The sequence below is a fragment of the Neophocaena asiaeorientalis genome, unplaced genomic scaffold (assembly GCF_003031525.2).
Source record: "Neophocaena asiaeorientalis asiaeorientalis breed wild unplaced genomic scaffold, Neophocaena_asiaeorientalis_V1.1 scaffold85, whole genome shotgun sequence".
In the NCBI taxonomy this organism is placed as follows: domain Eukaryota; kingdom Metazoa; phylum Chordata; class Mammalia; order Artiodactyla; family Phocoenidae; genus Neophocaena; species Neophocaena asiaeorientalis.
The window spans coordinates 10,683,052-10,702,786 of record NW_020174301.1 but is presented as its reverse complement, the minus strand read 5'-3'; the positions used below and the strand labels follow the sequence as shown (position 1 = coordinate 10,702,786).

General features: G+C 46.6%; 1 protein-coding gene across 19 annotated transcripts in view; it reads left to right on the top strand.

The window, feature by feature from the left end:
* FGFR2 (fibroblast growth factor receptor 2) overlaps positions 1–17,759 on the top strand; it is a 103,706-nt gene extending 85,947 nt beyond the window's left edge. For 13 of the 19 annotated variants that reach the window (XM_024755997.1, XM_024755995.1, XM_024755994.1 and 10 more), the window contains 7 exons: positions 123–233; positions 2,122–2,312; positions 8,710–8,832; positions 9,382–9,452; positions 11,103–11,240; positions 12,921–13,026; positions 16,071–16,235. In XM_024755997.1, the coding sequence (XP_024611765.1) occupies positions 123–233; positions 2,122–2,312; positions 8,710–8,832; positions 9,382–9,452; positions 11,103–11,240; positions 12,921–13,026; positions 16,071–16,235 (905 nt within the window). The other 6 variants (XM_024755998.1, XM_024755983.1, XM_024755982.1 and 3 more) reach the window with 4 other exon arrangements.
* Positions 17,760–19,735: the final 1,976 nt, after the last annotated feature.

Sequence of the window (19,735 nt, the reverse complement as noted above, 5' to 3'; positions counted from 1 at the left end):
TTTGGAAAGTTTTTCTGGTTCTAAAGTTGACTTTCATGCTGTTTCAACCAAATTTTCATCAGCTAACGGTAGCAACCAACGGGTTAGAGGAAACTGATCTGTAATTTACCTGATGTTCCCAGATGATGCCACAGAGAAGGACCTTTCTGATCTGGTGTCAGAGATGGAAATGATGAAGGTGATTGGGAAACACAAAAATATCATAAATCTCCTCGGAGCCTGCACTCAGGATGGTGAGTAGGAGGAAAAAGAGCTTTCATCCACATAACCCAGGGTTCAATGTCAGCATCGTTTTAAAAATGGATGGACTCTTAGATCCTGCTCCTAGGGCCTCTCAAGTGCATGTTTAAAGTTTTCCTTAAAACCCCCCTCAGGGAGAATTCCCTGGCGGTCCAGTGGTTAAGACTCTGAGCTCTCACTGCCTAGGGCCTGGCTTCAATCCCTGGTCAGGGAACTAAGATCCCATAAGCTGGGACTTCCCTGCTGGCACAGTGGTTAAGAATCCACCTGCCAATGCAGGGGACACGGGTTCGAGCCCTGGTCCGGGAAGATCCCACACGCCGCACAGAGCAACTAAGCCCGTGCGCCACGACTACTGAGCCTGCGCTCTAGAGCCCGCGAGCCACAACTACTGAGCCCACGTGCTACAGCTGCTGAAGCCCTCGTGCCTAGAGCCCGTGCTCCGCAACAAGAGAGGCTACCGCTCACCACAACTAGATAAAGCCTGCACAGCAACAAAGACACAACACAGCCAAAAATAAATAAATGAAAGTAAATAAGTAAAAAAATTAGTAAAATCCCACAAGCCACGTGGTGTGGCCAAAAAAACCCCAAAAAACAAAACCCTTCAGGAAGTGTTCCTGGCCACGAACACAAAGAAGACGTTATGACTGTGCCTGGGTTCTGGGGGCGGGAAGGTGGGCATTGGGCGACTCTGGATGGGAAGGCCTATAGCGTCCTCCTGTTTTTAGGGTATAACCTGGAGGGTTTTCGGAAAAGGCAGCCTCCTTATGTTTTCGTTTTGTAAGTGCTAAGAGAGGTTTCTCCAAATAAGATCCTACATTTTGGTTGACAAGTTCTTCCCTTAAAGTGGGGATTGAGGAACCCATGTCTTGTTATGGGTACCAGGCGGCTGAGCTCCCACGAGTGGCCTGAAAGAGGGGAGACAGATAGGAAGGGGCACATTATCTTCCTCAGGGGAGCGAGACCCCTGGCTTCTCTCATGGGTGATCTGTGGCACTCTGCGAATCAGTTTGATGATAATTAATAAACTTGAAAATGCCTGTCTTTGCCTCGGCAGTTTCCCTTTGAGGTCCATGCCAGGAGTCAGGAGACTTTTTCTGTAAAGGGTGACTGTAAATATTTTCGGATTTGTGACAACTACCCATCTCTGCTGCCGCAGTGAGAAAGCTGCCACAGACAATACAGAAGTGAATGGGCCACGCTGTGTGCCAGTAACATTTACACGCAAAAACGGGCTCGTCTATACCATGGGGAAATTATTGCACATATATATATACAGAGACGTGCATAGCAGTGCTCACTGCACGCTGTTTGCAATGGCCCAAACCCGGAAACAACCCATAGGGGAATGGAGAAACAAATGTGGTGTATTTATATGATAGAATCTATGTAACTGTTAAAAGGAATGATCTAGATCTATTTTTATCAGCCTGACTGGCTTCCAGAAAGATAGTATGTGGGGGGAAAAATGGTGCAAAGCTATGTCTTTATTACTCATTGATGTGATTAAAAATAATACGTTGTTTATTGATACATAGGTATCTGTAAAATAGATAAAATGCACTACAAGGACCAAATTTATGGTAGCTGTTGCTTTCCAAGAGGGCGCAGGTGAGAGGCTGGGCGAAACAGGGAAAGGGCACTCACTGTAGTATCGCTGTTTTATTTCTTAAAGACTGTTGAGTCTGTCTCGACCAAGCGTCGGTTGTCATTTGGGGGAGATTAGAATGCAGGTGTTCTGTGTGTGCTTTCTGTATGTTTAAATTTTTTTTAAAAAATGATAAAGCACTGGGTTGTAATAAGTAAAACTCCTTTGCTGAGCTGCCCCAGGGCAGATCCAGGCTTCCCTGCCTCTCCAGCTTGTGTTCTCGTCCACAGGGCCGCTCTATGTCATAGTCGAATACGCCTCAAAGGGCAACCTCCGGGAATACCTCCGAGCCCGGAGGCCGCCTGGGATGGAGTACTCCTATGACATCACCCGCGTTCCCGAGGAGCAGATGACCTTCAAGGACTTGGTGTCATGCACCTACCAGCTGGCCCGGGGCATGGAGTACTTGGCTTCCCAAAAAGTGAGTCCTTCCCATTCTCCTTGGTTGGGTGGATTCCAGTGAAAAATGTCTTTGAAGAAAACAGACCATTGGGACGTGCTCATTTGCTGAATCGAGCCCTTGCCTGTCTCGTACGACCTGGAGACTATGTCTTGCGTTATTCACATTGGGGTTTAATGAACTCTTTAAAAGCCAAAGCCTTATAAACCAGCAGTGACACCGCAGAGATGAGCAGAAGAGATGTCTCTTTTCGCAGGCACGGCTGGCTGTGGTCTGCCGGGGAGTCGGCTCTCCAGGTGGACAGCAGTTGGGTTTGGGGGGCGCTGCCTTTAATTCTGAGGGTTTTTTTGTGGTTATTGAGCCTTTGGACGTGGACTTTGGGTGTTGTCTTCATGGTTTTGAGTTTGAAATGACGTTAAATAGTCTAAGAACAAAGATCAAATGAAGGGGTATTTCGGTAACATCGAGTGCTGGGTATCCGCTGGATTTATTTTGTCTCGTTGGCGGGGTGACCCTCTGCGGTTAGAAGTTGGCCAGGTCCCCTGAGGTGAATCGCCTGTATTCCGATCATGCCACACGCAGTGGACTTGAAACATCTGAGTTATTGTGAAAGCAGTTAGACAGGTGCCCAGATATCCCCTGGGGCATTTTGGACGGCCCAAGACACCCTTCCCTGGCCCACGTCTAGGGGGAAGTACAGACCTACCTTCTGGGGCAGAGGTGGGTCAGTTCCTAACCGCGCTGAAGCTTAATGCAGCATCAGGGGTTCCTCTGGTCCGCAAAGAAGTAAGAGCCTCTGGTGGGCGTGGACCGTCTGTCCCCTTGTGGCCTGGGCTGGGTCCTGGCCATGCCAGTCACATGAGTGAGCGAGGCAGCCCCTGTCACATCACACCGAGTAGGGATTTGGGGACCGGTGGCTGCACCTCAGCCCGTGCTGTCTGTAGCCGTGTGGGAACGTGGCCAGAGCCACCACATGTTCTGTTTTTTGTTTTTTTATTTTCTAGAGAGTCCAGAGTTGAAGACTTTTCAGAGCTTTTTTTTTCCTGTAAGATGTCCCAAAGTACAGATTTTAGGAAACCGAAACAGGGTTGTGCGATTGTGTACACGTGTGTGTGCACAGCGGACTTTGCCAGCTGGCAAGTCTTTGGCAGGAAGAAACAATCAGATCTAGAATGTGGGACATTTGACAAGACATTGCTTCAAAATATCCATGTCCCAAAAGACAAAAAATGCTGGGGAGATGGTTCCCGATTAAAGGAGGCTTAAGAGACGTGACAACTGAATGTACGTGTGTGATCCCGGAAGGGATCGTGTCCTGGATGGGAGGTGGGGCTGCCGCTTTTATAAAGGACATTTATGAACAATTGAAATGCGAAATTGATAGGATAGTAAATAATGTGACCGTTTCAATGTTAAATTTGGGGGTGGTGATAGAGGTCTTGTGTAAGGTGGGAGGTATGTGCTAATGAGGTCTGCAGCTCACTTTTAAGTGGTTCAGCCATAAGACGTGTGTGTGTGTGTGTGTGTGTGTGTGTGTGTGTGTGTGTGTGTGTGTGTGTACAGGGAGGCTGGGTATAGAGAGAAAGAGAGAGCAAGAAAGTATAACAAGTGAATCTGGCAAACCTGGACAGCAGTTGTTCTCTTTCGCCTTTTCTGTAGCTTGGAATTATTGCTGAATAAAACCCTGCAGAGGCAGCCTGTCTGCAGGCCGCCCGTCCCGAGCCTCTGGTCCTGGCCGTCCTCTGTCCTCCTGGTGTGGGAGCGGGAGGAAGGGTTTTTTGGATTCAGCCGGGTGCTGCTACGAATCCAAAGTGGTGGGAGACTGGCCTGGTCATTTTATTAATCCTTCAACGAATATTCCTGAGTGTTCCTGATTCGGATGCCTGGTATCCCGGGTCAGGTGACCAGGATGGACATAGTCCTTGGCCTCTTGGAGCAGGAACTGTGGGGGGCAGCAGGTGAAATCAACAATAAATGTGGGCATAAGATAAGTATGTGAAAGGCTGAGAACCGTGCTGTGGAGGAAACCGACGGTGTGAGGTCAGGAACAGGGGGGACTTGGGAGGTTGCAGGGGGAGGTGAAGGGCGAGCCCTCCCGCAGAGGGACGGGCTGTGTGGAGCCTCTAGGGCATCTGACTCTGCCCTGTGCTCTGGGCTCTGGGGAAGCCACCGAGGGGGAGTGATTTTGATCAGGTTTGAGCTGTAAAGCTGGCTCCTGTGACCATGGTTTGGGCTGAGGTTTATTGGCCCCGATAGACACGAGGAAAGTAGGTTGCTTTGGGATATATTTTGCTATCAGGACAGCTAAGGGATTGAGTAGGTATAGGAGGGAGAAGAGGAGGGATCAAGGCTGACTCCTGGATTTCCAGCTTGAGAAACTGGATGGTGGTGCAGCTTAATCGGGATGAGGAAGATGGGGGCATGGGGCGGTGGCAGGAATAGGTTCTGGTGGGAAATCCAAGGTACGTTTTGAACGTGTCTGAGGGTCACTCGAGGGCAGGTGTCGACCGGGAAGCTGCGGGCTGAGGCTCAGCTCTGAAGGCTGGGCTAGACGCCGGAGCCAGTGAAGGAAGGGTAGTTTCAAGCCATGGGAATGGATGGGTTCTCCTTGGGTGGGGAGATTGGGGAGAGACAGAGAAGAGGGGGAACAGAAGCCTGGAGTCAAACCCTGAGAAAACTCTCAAATCTAGAGATGGGCTGAAAGCACAGGAAAAGACGGAGGAGGCATGGTCAGAGAGGGAGGAGGGAACCCAGAATGTAGTTCACAGAGGCCCCGGGAGGAATCTCAGGAAGGTGGAAGAGGAGAAAGGAGCTGGTGGAGTCTGGCTTGTGGAGCAGTGGTGGGTCCCCCCTGTACCGCCGAGGACGAGATCCTTCCTGCTTTGAAGCTGCTTGGTGTGGTGGAGAGAGAGCTAAGAATCAGGTGAACTTGGCAAAATGGGGAAAAGGATACATTTTAGAATGACAAACTGAAAATGCCCTTATTAATAGTATTGTAATAATAATAATTGTCATCATTACTAATCACTACCACTTTGTGAGAGCTTAATGTCTGCCAGGCATGGAGCAAGCATTTTACATACAGTATCGTCCATAACCCCAGAACAACACAGAAACAGGTGTGTTTAAATCCCCACCTTATGGATAAGGATGCAGGGGAGTGTTTGGAAGTGCCAGGAAAGCTTTGAGCCCAGGTATGAGGAAGTCACTGTCCTAATTTCTGAGTTGGGGACTCGTCAGCCTGGAGAGTAAAGTGGCTGGTCCCAGACCTGGCCTTTTTGTTCTCTACCCACCTATCCTGCTCTCAGGTATTCCCTGCCTCCCTGGACCGAGAAGAGGACCATTGAGATGCCCTGTGTTGGGGCTTTGTTTGCTAACCCAGGGTGGGATAGAGGGGACAGAGTTCTGTTTCCTAAGGCTTTGTGGTTGTGTTTCCAAAGCTCTTTGCTGAAGGCCACCGGCGATTAAGGACCTAGAACAGGTTTGAAGCAGGTTCTAGACCAAGATCTTAAGAATGGTCCCCTGAGTGGAACCTGCTTCCAAAAATGGAGGGCTTATTCCTGACAGTGGAAAATGAAGAAGCAGGGGACAGGTCAGCCCCGTCACACCCATTCCCTCCCGGTGGATGGCGATAAGTTTGTTAGAGACACACCTGAGGAACTGTTGGGTGAGACATCTGGTTCATTGCTGATGGAGTGTAATTAGGAATTCAGCTCAATGGACGTTTACTGGGTCAGGTTCTGTGCTGGGAATGTAGAGATGAACCCGCAGTCCTGCCCTTGACCTGGGGACGCTGGGGGTGGACAAGTTAAGAAACTCCATGATGTGTACAGTTAGGTGACGTGGGATTTGAGCCTTCTACCAGTTATGGAAACCTTTCTATTTTCAGTGCAAAGTACACTAATTTTTCTTTTTTACAAAATCCTAAGGCCAGTTAAACCTCCCAGGTGTTAAACTCGAGCAGCTGTTTTTGTTTTTGTTTGTTTGGCTTTTCTTTTTTTAGCAAGCTCTAACTTCCCCATCTGTAAAATGGCTATAATAATACCCATCTCATAGGTTGCTGTGGGAATTTAATGGGATCAGCTGTGCAGAGGCACCCAGCACACTGTCAGGGTCATAGAGGTGTTAGTTTTCCCTCCCTTAGCGACCCGTTGACCTTTGTTTATTGAAGAAATGGAACACCAAACAGTCCGAGAGCCCTAGTTATGTAAAATGGTCAGCTCTTTGCACTGGAGAATAACTCAGATTTCTGCAGATGATGGGAATTTGGCTTGACTTTGATTATTTTCTTTTTCTTGGTATTGGTTCCAAGTCTCTTCTTGTTCAGCCCAGAGGGTGGGCTTTGGTGTTTCCTAGCACCCTGGGATGCGGGAGGTTGGTGCTGAGTTCTGGCTCTCTTGGAGAAAATGGGGGTCGCCGTCGTAGTGACTCTTGAGTTGAGCCCTTATGTGTGGTCAGAGCCCCACGCACAGGGAGTCAGATTCTTCTGACCACACAGCTTGCCAGACTCACAGAGTTGTGTCGGCAGGGAGCACACCACTGGGAGAGTTTGGCCCAGGGCTTGGAAGTTCAATTTGAAGAGGCCTCCAAAACCAGGAACACAGCTCCCGCCCCAGCTGGATCCCCGGGCAGCTTCTGGGAGCTCTCACATTTCCTGCTTCCATTCTGGCCGGGCACAGGCATGCCTGTGGGGCTCTCCTGCCGTCCCTTCAATGATCTTGGCCCATCCAGGGAGCCACAGAAGCAGATTAAAAACAAGGAATAGTTGGAGGGTGGGCAGAAAAAAATTATCCCGCATTTATTCTTCAGAGAGAGTTTGGTCTGCTCCTTTTTCAATGGACCATGTTGTGGAGTATCAATCTCAAATCAGCCCCATTTCACCCATGTCAGATCGGTTGATAAGACTCTCTCCTTCATATAACAGTTAGCCTTTGCCTAGAACCTGTGTAAAAGTGTTTGTTAGGGATGTTTGTTCACTTCTTTATACCTTACCATTTCCAAAACTAGGAGGTGATGATTTGGGTCCCTAATTATCATGTATCCTGGTAAAATCTTGGTGTATTAAAGTACAGCTAAAACACTTTTTAGCAGCTTACAAAAACGTATCATTTGTAGAAAGGGGACATAGAAGTTATAATGACTAGAGCTTTCTGAGACCAAAGAGTTAGTATCGGAACCGTAAATCAGCTGCCCTGTAGCGAGCATCTCAGCATCTGGCCCCCGTGTATGTGGCAGACACAGGTTGGGCCCCGTGTGGGGACCAGGTGTTGGGTGAGAACTGGACAGAGAATATGAATAGACAGGCATTAGCCTTCATATAAGCCTGGAACAGATGTGATCAGCTCCCTCAGAAACATAATTTGAGGGAAGCAGAGAAGATGCAACAGTGCTGAGTTTGAACACGGAGACCTGTTGGAAGGGTGATGAGACCCTGAACTAAGGGCTTAGCAGTGGGAACGGAGCCGGGTGGACAAATTGGAGAGGCATTTGGGGGTTGAAATCAAAAGAATTTGGGAGGAGTGTGTAAAGAATTCAGCTGTATATATCTCAGGTGTATACGAAAAAGACCAAGAAAATGAGAATTGAGTAGAGACCTTGAATTTAAAGGTGCCAAAGGGATGTCAATGTGGAAATGTCCTATTGAAAATGAGAATCTGGATCCCAGGAGAGAGGTCAGGTTAGAGATAGGGATTTGCAGGTCTTCTGTATGTATCTAAGAATGGAAGCCATGCGGATATGTGGAAATACACAAAAGTAATGGGACAGGTCCTCTATTTTGAGGGAGAGAGAAGCTAAAGCCAAGGAATCTGAGGGATCGGGGAAAGAGAAAGAGTGAGCCTTAGCTCACTCACATCGAGAAGGGATGGGTTTAGAACTCAGCGGGGGGACAGTTTCAAAAATGAGCAAGAAAGCAGCAGTGTCCGGAACTGCAGAGGGGGAATAATTGTGGCATTAAAAGAGGTCATTTAGGGCTTCCCTGGTGGCGCAGTGGTTGAGAGTCCGCCTGCCGATGCAGGGGACATGGGTTCGTGCCCCGGTCCGGGAAGATCCCACATGCCGCGGAGCGGCTGGGCCCGTGAGCCATGGCCGCTGAGCCTGCGCGTCCGGAGCCTGTGCTCCGCAACGGGAGGCCGCAACAGTGAGAGGCCCGCGTACCGCAAAAAAAAAGAAAAAAAAAAAGAGGTCATTTAGCTGTTCATAATACGAAGGATACCAGTCAGCTGCAGACAAAAGGGCACGTGTTTTCTTATCTATACCTTTGCTCTTTGAAATAGTTGGGGCCTTGTTCTTTTATTTTAATTAGAAAAGAAATACCAATTTTTGATGTAAGATGTATTTTCTCTCTGCATTATAAGAAGTGCGTATGTTACCTTTTTATTCTTGTAGCATTTTGAAATGAGTTCTTTGTCGATTTCAGTGCATTCATCGAGATTTAGCTGCCAGAAATGTTTTGGTAACAGAAAACAATGTGATGAAAATAGCTGACTTTGGACTGGCCAGAGATATCAACAATATAGACTACTACAAAAAGACCACAAACGTAAGCTGTGGCAGTGATGAAGCGGGAAGGGGTGGAGAGGTGGCACGGAATGTTCCAGGTGAAAGGTGTTGCTCAGAGCTAGAACGACCAATGCCTTTTTATTCCTGTTCTTTGGCCTTACTCTTTATAAACTTCCCAATAAGCAAAGTTAGACTACAGTTAAGATACTCTTGGTAAATGTGAACCAGTCTTATATACAGAGTAGTCAGCAGCAAGAATCTTCGTAAGGCTCCTTGTCAAGAACTTTCCTAGCAAGGGTTGGAGCCTGGGAGTTTCTGGGTTAATTTTCACCTAGGAGTTGGTCAGGGCCTGCTAGGGAGATAGATGATGATGAGAATCCAAGGAAACGACATTTTATTAACATGTCCAAATCTGTGCATCTCCCACGCTCCGTGTAGTCCCAGTTGGAGCTTATTTCTGCGCTAATGACTGTCCAGCAAAAACCATTAGAGTGTCAGCTCTTAAAATAAACAGGGCACAGCCCGGTTGAACCTGCTAAAATGAATCGGTTTTAATATATTGGTTTTTACATTTCTTCTACACTTGCAGGGCCGACTTCCAGTCAAGTGGATGGCTCCCGAAGCCCTTTTCGATAGAGTGTACACCCATCAGAGTGATGTGTAAGTAATTCCCTTGTCTCTGCCTTTTCCCTCAGGCTGAGCTGTAAAAATCTTGTACATTCTTTGCCTTCCTTCATTCTTTGGTCCCTGCTGCATTTCACACATGCAGAGAAGGTGCAGGAGCTGGCCTTAGAAAGGATGGATTTTATGGTAGGCTGGCAACCAATGCTCTGTTACTAATCTGCCCGGCTTCAAAGCGCACAGGAGGTGGAACCGCTAACCTGCTCCTGCCAGAGCGGAAGTTCTCCCCCTTGAACTAATTCACGGATGTGCAAGTACAAAGCTGCTATCTAATTTGCCAAGCTGTTGGCATGTTCTTCGCGCCCTTAAACTTCTCCTACTTGAGAGTAGTTTGTCATGTTTTCCCCGTCCTAGGTTTGTCCTCACAGGGGAAAGCTGGTTGGGACACGGTCCACTAGGATGATCTCGACAGGGCCCGCTCCCTGTTTATCCTTTGAAAAAATTCTGATCTTGTCGTAGCATCCTTGATAATGTTACAGAAATAGAGTGCAAAGTATACAATATTTCTATTGTGATACACTTAAAGCTATTATTAGGGCCAGGCTCCAACTGGTATTTTAGAATTCCAGCTTTGGAAATGTGGTCGAAAGATGTTACCATTGTGAGAAACTGGGTGAAAGGTACAGAGGATCTCTCTGTGTTCTACTTTTTGCAAGTTCCTATGAATTAAAAAATCAGTTGAGCTATTCTTGTTTCTGGGGGTGGGAAGATTTCTGGGGCAGGCATGGATCCTGTGCTATAGCCACTGGTCCTCTTCAGCAGTCCTAGAAGGAAAGTGTTACGATTCCCAGTTCTGCAGTGAGCACACTGCCTGCATTGTGCTGCTCTTCTCGCTCTGCACAAAACCAAAGGCGGTTTCATTTCTGAAACTCAACAGAATCAGTGAGGGTGTATTTCCAGGGACATAGACAAATGCAGGATCAGCTCAGGAACTGTGAGTCTCTTGAACAAGGCTCCGGATCCAACTATGTGTCTCTGCACGGTCAGGTATAAATTGTGCCCCATGAGATGTTTTCGCTTTCTTTCGTATGAAGTTTGTCTGGGGCACAGGGCTCCTCCATCCTAATCCCAGCCCGGCGCTAACTGCCTTCATGACCTTAGTAAGTCGGAAAACTTCTGTGCCCTCGGATGGTCCACTGGCCACCTTGGGCAGCTGTTACCTCTCAGAATTAGCGTGCTGGCCTTATTCTGTCAACAGCTCATACTGTAGGTCACAGCCCTGGGGTCAGGCACATAGGCCGGCGGAGGAGCTGGACAGGAGCATAAAGGGCTTTGCAGTTTCGAAGTTCATGTTTATAACACTTGCCTTAAGACAGAGAGTTTTATTTGAGAATGATGGAAGGAGGAAAAAAAAAACCCCAATCTCCACCCTCCCCTCTGCCCCCCAAAAGAGTGGTGGTTTACTTATCACTTGTCTGTTGATGGAAAATTCCATCAGAATAGCCTCTCGTTGTCATCTGGGGATGCTCTTTGGGGGCAGGAAGGGGCAAGTTGGATGAACTGTAGGAGGGCCCCGGTCAGTTGTCTTTGAATGTAAGAAGTAAGCGGGCGTTTATTTTCTTAACTGGGCGTGAGTAGGTTTCTGTGATTCAGATGGATTACTAATGCTGCTTTCTCCCTTCTTTGCAGCTGGTCCTTCGGGGTGTTAATGTGGGAGATCTTCACTTTAGGGGGCTCGCCCTACCCAGGGATTCCCGTGGAGGAACTTTTTAAGCTGCTTAAGGAAGGGCACAGGATGGATAAGCCGGCAAACTGCACCAATGAACTGTAAGGGCCGTCGTCTCTCCCGATGCCCCAGGAGCCCCTGCCCGCCAGTGATGCTTCTCCTGGATACTTTGGTTTTCTAAGGCCCCTGGTTTTTTAAACATGTCCTAAGAAGAAGAATTGCTGAAACTTTCTGGGCCCAATCCTGGAACTGAGATAGAGAGCTCCATGGACAGCCCTGACTGTCCAAAAGAAAGAGCATCCTTCTGAGGTGTATGGAGCGAGCTTTAAACCACAGAGGGTGTCGGGCTGCCCGGCCGAGGGCTCCCGACTTCACACAGCGAGCCCGGTGATCTTCCTGGGCCACTGTACTGTACCTTGCTGTTGTCAAAGTGACAGGAAGGTACATCAGGCTTCCCACATACACAAGCTCAAAAGCCCTGGGGCTGCCCCCTTTCCTCGTGGGTTGTGCCTGGCCCCTGCTCAGCGAGTAGTGGAGAATGGGTGCTTCTGCAGCCTCTTTGTGACCATTGAAAATTGCTATTATAGATGGACCTCAACCACATTCCTCAGGGTGAATGAACTAGCGTCTGGTTACCTATATTTTACCCATATTTTAGTGCAGAGAATTAAAAACTTGTCCAGATGCCATCCTTAGAGTACCCGATCTGACTCTAAAACCATGAGCTGCTTTCTAGCAAAACCCACCCCGCACTTTAAGTGGAATTACATTGTGTTGGTGACATGGGTCTTGCGCAGTAACGTCAGTGCTTTATAAAGGAGTCTCTCCTTCCAACCCTCAGAATTGACTAAGAAGAGGGATTGTCCCAGAGACCGCGGTCTCTTGGGTATCATTTCACGGGATTTTATGTCAGCAATCCCATGAGTGCTTTTCGGTGTACAGTGGACATCTGATGAATGGCCACATTTTATAGTATGTTATATAAAGGCATTTATTTATTTATTTTAACATCTTTATTGGAGTATAACTGCTTGACAATGGTGTGTTAGTTTCTGCTTTATAACAGAGTGAATCAGCTATACATAAACATATATCCCCATATCCCCTCCCTCTTGCGTTGTATTGTGTTCCTTGTCATTCCTGGTGCTTTTGCTGCCTTAGAGGGTCTGTCGGAACCCATCCTCAAGATAAGGCCGGGGAACCTAGGCCTATCCAAGAGTTAATCAGGAAGTGAAGGTACAGCCCAGTGACAGCAGATTAATTCATAAGAACCTTGCCTTAAAGTCGTAGTTTTCAAACTTCAGTTTTTTAAAACTGAGGAACCTTTGTTCAGAGTGTCAGGCAGATAACAGTAGAGCAGCTTTGGTCCAGGCAGGGGCGTGTGGGGAGGGAAGACCGGATTCCCGCCTGCTCCTCTAGGGCTCTTCCCACAGTGTGCAAAAGTGCCGTGGAAATGTGATACCCTATTATAAGTCACTACCACAGGGATACCAGAAGTCAGCCGTGAAAACTCATGGAAGTGTCTCTTTTGATGGCATATATACCTTCTTAAAACGTTTTGGTTAACGTGATGTTTTTGTAAACCCAAGTGCCTTTCAGAGGAATCAAGCAGTGCCTCTTTTGGCAAAGTGGATCCCACCCCCTAATTTAGCTGCTAGGGAAGTTCTGATACATTTTCGTAATCGAGGACATCTCTCCACATTGACTATTAAGACTGGCTTTATAGCCATGCCCCCTAGTACTCAGGGATTTAATTCACCAAGGAAACCCATCTCTTCCAGGTATATGATGATGAGAGACTGTTGGCATGCGGTGCCCTCACAGAGACCCACCTTCAAGCAGTTGGTAGAAGACTTGGATCGAATTCTCACACTGACAACCAATGAGGTAAGAACCTCCTTCCAGAAGCCCAGGGTCCTTGCTTGGGAGACCAGCACAGTTTTTGAAATGTAGCCTCCCCTGTTGGACTCTGGGGTATAGTTTATCCTTGTTCCACAGGGATCAGACAGAGTGAACCTACGTGTTCCTCCCAACTCCTGACTTTTCTCAGAACTACATCTTGAGAGTTCTGTCTCACAAAACCAGAGACAGAGGACCCCACCTGAGGCTGCCCCTCACTGTGGCATGTGGGTGGTGGGTCCAGGGTGCGTATATGTAGGGGGACGGGGAGAGGAAAGAAATGTCCGACTGCAGTGTTTGGGTTTGTGTGGGAAGGAGCTGGGGTTTCTGTGCTGGTTGGGTTCCTTGCCCTGGTCATTAGGGTGAGGGCTGCTGATGGTCCGTTACTGATGAGCTTGATGGGATGCATTGAAGTTGTGCCATTCCAGCTTCTATATAACACATGACACAGCTTCTATGTGACACATTCCAGCTTCTATATAATGATGTGACCCTGCCTGGTCACAGCGTAAATGTACACAGAGTTTCCTTTAATGAGTGACTTACAGGATCTTTAAGTGAAAATTCATACCTTTTGTTAAAATATTTATTTTCTAGAAAATATTTATAATCTATATCAACAAAAGAAACCCTCTTTTGTCACTCATTGTCCAAACTCGGCCATGTCAGTGGCTGCTTCACCATGCGGAGAGAGTCATCTCTGGTTGTGGAAACAAAGTGGTCTGAGCAGGAAAGATGATAAACCCGTCAAGGCCAGAAAAACCCCACAATAGGGAGAACTTGTTAGTGAACGAATTAGAGATATTTGATGAGGATGTAGAATAGTGTTCCTCCAAACAGTGGGGGGTGGGGGGGAGAAAAACCCTACAATTGTCTTAATAACAGCAAAAACGGGTTAAAATTGCCTAAATATTTTAGAAGGAAAAGAATACCTTTATTTTAAAATAATGCATTTAATAGTTTCAGACAGATTTTTTAAAAAAAATAATCAAATATTGTGATTTGAAGCCTTAAGCCAGCAATATTATCTGTGTGTCTGACTGTAGCTGATAAAGGGAGAGATTGCATTTAAATGAATACAGCTGACCTTCAGAAGTTGAAAGGAACAGTTCAAGGGAAAAAAAAAAAAAAACACCAACTTTCTTCTCCTGCCAAAATTGTTGTTTCTAGTATAAGTTCCTTTAACCCTAGACTTGGAATCCACTGATACCCCTAGTTTTTTTTCTTTTTTCCCTATCAGATCTGAACATTTATGGCTTCAGTCAGAAACTGGGAAAGCACTAAAGTTCCATTTTAATGATCTTGTGTCCATGCTCTGTGCTGTTTATTTATATATTTACATTTAAAGTGGGCCCATTTTCACCCTGAAATTTACATCTAGCATCCTAAAATTAAAAAGCGGAATGCCATATTGTCTAACGGATATAAAAATCGAAGTTTCTTTCCTTCTGAAAATCATTACCATATGCTGGAGAAAATTGGTTCCATTTAGGACAAAATTTCATTTTTATCATTGTAAGCAAAAAAGTTCTCTTTTGATGTGGTGGGCGTGTTTGTTTCCAGTTGTGCAGTTCCTCCTGATGTTGTTGGAACTGACACATCCCCCATTCTTGGATGGGGACTCTTTTTCTTGCCAAACCTGGTGATGAATTACAGGGGTGGTTTGGGTTTTGTTGTTTTTTTGGGTTTTTTTGTCTTTTAAAATGTATAGTCGCCAACATTCTGTGGGCTCTTTTCTGATAACACTGAGGCTGGTTGTGCTGTGGTCTGCACTTTTTGCCCCCCTTCAGCAAAACCATGTGTCATAGTATTCTCCTTGGCTTTTGGGGGTGTGAGCAGAAGCACCCCAACATGCTAGCCCAGTTGAGGCAGTGATGCCCAGAAGTTTCCCAGTTTAGAAATCTTTTCATACTTTGCAGACCTTTTCTGTCAAGGGCCAGACAGTCAACTTTCAGCTTTATGGGCCTCTTTGTGGGTTTCTGTAGCAACGCTCAACTCTGCCATTGTAGCAGGAAAGCAGCCACGGACGATGTGTAAATGAATATGTCTGTGTTTAGATAAAACTGGATGGACCCTAAAATTTAAATTTAGTGTGAATTTTGTTATTTTACATAGTTTTAATACCATGAAATGTTATTCTTCTTTTGATTTTTTTTCCCAACCATTTCAAAATGTTAAAAAACCGTTCTTAGCTCACGGGCCACACAAGAGCAGGCAGTAAGCTCTCACCCTGTCTTAAGTCGGAAGCAATGTTATCTAGGGGCCATCGGGTGGGCTTTCTGACAGCAACACCGATGGATACTTCAGGGAGCAGAAGAGCCCTTTTTGAATTTCAAACCTTCAAAACGTTAAAACGCAACCTGCATTTTCCTAAACTGTTCTCCGACAGTCCATTGTGGATGTAACAAACAGAGTATATCCAAGCCTTTTTTGAACCTGTTTACATTTTCAACTCAGAGAGCGTCTGAGAGTAATGAATTGCATCTGTGAAATTACCTGCTGAATGAAGGCATAAAAATATCCCTTAAATTATCCTGGAAGCTACAATAGTAAAATGTAATTCGTGAAATAAATATTCATGGTCTCAGCTATGGAAAGGGGTCCCGGGCATCCACGACATCTTATGTCTTTTCCATTTTGCTGGGTGCGGATTTGAACCGTGTGGTCTAACAAGCAGGTCTTTGGGTCTGCGCCCGTCGAGGTGGCTGCTCAGCTGGGTGTTAACATTCCCTACTTGCCGATAGTTCATTTGAGATGGCTTGAGAAGAAAAGTGAAGGGCAGCCTAGAGGAGATAAAGTTGGGGTCTCAAGGTGGTCTTTGTGGAAGCCCGGGTGGGCAGGTCTCAACCTGCTGGGGGTGCCCCTATGTTGTCCCAACTCCCATATCAACGTCTCAAGAGCCTGCGTTTGAAATAAAAGTCTTCTCTTCGCTTCTTTCAGGAATACTTGGACCTCAGTCAGCCTCTCGAACCGTATTCACCTTGTTATCCTGACCCGAGATGAAATAAAACGTCTCTCTTCCCTTCTTTCAGGAATACTTGGACCTCAGTCAGCCTCTCGAACAGTATTCACCTAGTTACCCTGACACAAGGAGTTCTTGCTCTTCGGGAGATGATTCTGTTTTCTCTCCGGACCCCATGCCTTACGAACCCTGTCTTCCTCAGTATCCACATAGAAACGGCAGTGTTAAAACATGAATGGGCTTGTCCCCCCGTCCGCAAACAGGGCGGCACCGGGAACCTAGCTGTACTGAGCAGGGAGGCCCTGCCTCTGGGAGCCTGTTGTCTTGGCTTGTGTGTGTATATGTATCAGAGGAGTAAATAATTGGAAAAGTAATCCGCACACGTGTAAAGAATTTGTAATCTTCACCAGGAGAAGAAGAATGTTTCTGGAGCAATGGACTGCCATGGGCCATAACGTTCTGATGACCCACTGTGGGTACTGGCTGTGGACCAGCCAGACTCAAGGCAAACATGCATTCTGCATTGCTTGTGAATTTTGTAATAAATGGAGAAAATATATGTCAGCACATACTTATAGAGCACAATTGCAGTATATAGGTGCTGGATGTATGTAAATATATTCAAATTATGTATAAATATATATTATATATTTACAAGGAATTATTTTTTGTATTGATTTTAAATGGATGTCCCAATGCACCTAGAGAATTGGTCTCTCTCTCTCTTTTTTTTTTTTAAATAGCTATTTGCTAAATGCTGTTCTTACACAGAATTTCTTAATTTTCACCGAGCAGAGGTGGAAAAATACTTTTGCTTTCAGGGAAAATGGTGTAACATTAATTTATTAATGAATTGGTAATATACAAAACAATTGTTTATAGTTTTTTGGGGGGTTTTTTTGGCTTTTTTTGGTAATTTAAGTGGCATTTGTATGCCGGCAGCGCATCAGACTAGCTAACCTTTTGCTTGGACTTAACTAGTTATCAGATCCTTTGAAAAGAGAAATATTTACAAACTAGGACTGATTTGGGGAAAATGAAGTTTTGATTTATTTGTGTTTCAACTCTGCTGTCAGGTGATTGCTCTTAAACCACCTAGATGCCCACGTTAAAAAGGACTCGTTAGTAAGAAGGCGTTTTGTTTTGGTGCAGCTCTGTCATTGGGCCCATAAACGTTTAACTGGGCTCGCCAAGACAAATGGTACCACCGTTCTCTTAAAAAGATGCCTTAGTCCATTCCTCAAGGAGGGCCCTTCGTTGAGATGCTAGCAGAGTGTCCTGCTCTCCGGCAGCTGGCCTTCTGCCCCTGAGTTGCACGTTGATCAGATTAGCCTGTGTTCTTCGGCGAATCTTCATAATGGCTTCCAGATTCATTGGCGACAGAGAAGCCTTGCAGAATCTTCACGTCCCGTCGAAGAAAATGGAAACACCGAGTTGTTCTGCTGATAGTTTGGGGGATCCTTCCACCTTCTTAAGGAATTGCTTCCGCCTAGCAGGACCTCACCAAAAGAATCCCACGTAATGCCAGCGTCAGAATACTGCCACGCTGTCCATTCTATATGAAAGTGCTGTGTTTTGCTTTCGAAACACCTACTCACTCTGCTGTAGCCATGCAGCATGAATGGAGATGACACTGATTTTTAACGTGCTATGAAATTGGAGAAAGTATTTAATAAAGCCTGTTAATTTTTATACTGACAATAAAAATGTTTCTACAGATATTAATGTTAACAAGACAAAATAAATGTCACGCAGCTTATTTTTTTAATACTCGTGTCTTACCAAATGGTTTCCCGTGTTCGGAGGTGCGGACTCGTGCTGTGTGGTGTGACTGTGCGGAAGGAAGGCAGAGCTGGGGAGGTCTGTTCTTTGCTACAAACGGTGGCTTGTCAGAGGGGTTGTCCGCGACCAGCAGTACCTGCGACAGGTGGGTCCAATGGAAAAGCAGAAGAGGCTGGTTCAAGTCCTGGCTCCGTTGCTCCCTGGGACCCCAGGGAAGTCCGTGTTCCTTCCTGGGCCCCAGCCGCTCCCAGAGGAGCACATGAATGGCATCGGAGGGAGCTCCGCAAACGGGCAGCTGTTCTAAGGCTGGGAGGTATTGAGAGGGGAGATAGTCAGAAGGTCTGGATACTGGGCACCTTGAAATCTTTTAGGCTGCCTTCCTCATGATGTAGAATTTGCTTCAAAATCTCAGAAAGACAACTTGAACAAACTTTCAAAATAATTTTACTTATTTCCATGCCACCCAGAATCTGAAGAGGGAAGGGGCTTTTTTGGCCTCTTAACAAATGTGAATCTGTGACTCTTACATCTTCATTATATTCACTTGCCAGCCTCAACACCAGGAAAAGGAGACAAAAACAATCCGGCTTCTGAACTTCAGCCACGCTCTCAGAACCTTCTGGGGCTGTTGGTGGTTAAAAAGTGCCGTCCTTGGCCAGAACTCAACTTTTCAGTTCAGAATAAAATAAATATTTCTTGGGCTTCCCTGGTGGCACAGTGGTTGAGAGTCCGCCTGCCGACGCAGGGGACACGGGTTCGTGCCCCGGTCCGGGAAGATCCCACATGCCGCGGAGCGGCTGGGCCCGTGAGCCACGGCCGCTGAGCCTGCGCGTCCGGAGCCTGTGCTCTGCAACGGGAGAGGCCACGACAGTGAGAGGCCAGCATACCGCAAATAAATAAATAAATAAAATAATAAATAAATATTTCTCCTGGGGGGAAAAAAAAGAAGGTGGCATCTTTGTTCTGTTTGAGGCCATTAGTGGTAGAGTGAGGGTCTCACCAGCCAACTGAAGCGTGGTCTCAGCCCTCGTTGTGCATTTGCCAATCTCCTCTGCTATTTATTATCAGGACAGGGTTATAATCCCACGCAAAAGAATGGGATTTAAAAAATAAGATAACACGGGAATTCCCTGGTGGTCCAGTGCTTAGGACTCGGCGCTTTCGCTGCCTTGACCCGGGTTCGATCCCTGGACGGGGAACTAACCCACAAGCTGCGTGGCACAGCCAAAAAAAAAAAGATAACATCGTAAATCAAGTATACTTCAATAAAAAAATTAAAATTAAACAAAAAAGGGAAAGCAGCCTTTAGTCACATGTGTTCAGGAAGATTATTCTGCAGCCCTCTGGCCATCTACACCAATGGGCTCCCCTTGGCTATACTTTTGAGGCTGAAGGAGCAGGTTACGGCTTTTTACAATGTAAGCTATCTTGTAAATAGACAAGGTAGATTATACTCCTAGCTGTTGGCCATTTTAGTTTTAGAATTAGATTTGTCATCAAGGGAACGAAGGTAATGTGGTCCGTGAGAAGGATGGGAGCTACTTCTTTTTTGATACCTACCCCAAATAAACCGACACGGGCAAGGCTTGGTAAGAATCCTGGAGCATAAGGCTTCCCCCTGCCCCGCTTAGCTTAGCCCACCTCCCACCCTGAGACTTAAGGAAACAATGGGAATGAGTAGAAACACAGTGTGATTGTCATCGAGACATGAAGAACCAAAAGTCGCAGGCATCTTGGTGAGGAAGGAGGGGTTCCTGACGCTGCTGTCTCCAGTCCGGAAGCGGGGTGATTCGAGAGGCTGCTCAAGGTCTAGCTGGTGGCGAACTTGGAAAGGATGCGTGGATGGAGAAGCACGGTGGAGAAGTCAGGCCTTCAGGGGCGTTGGGTGGATTCCCTGAGAACCGGGTACCCATTTCTCCTCTCAGCTTCTCCATCCCTTGTTACCTCAGGGAG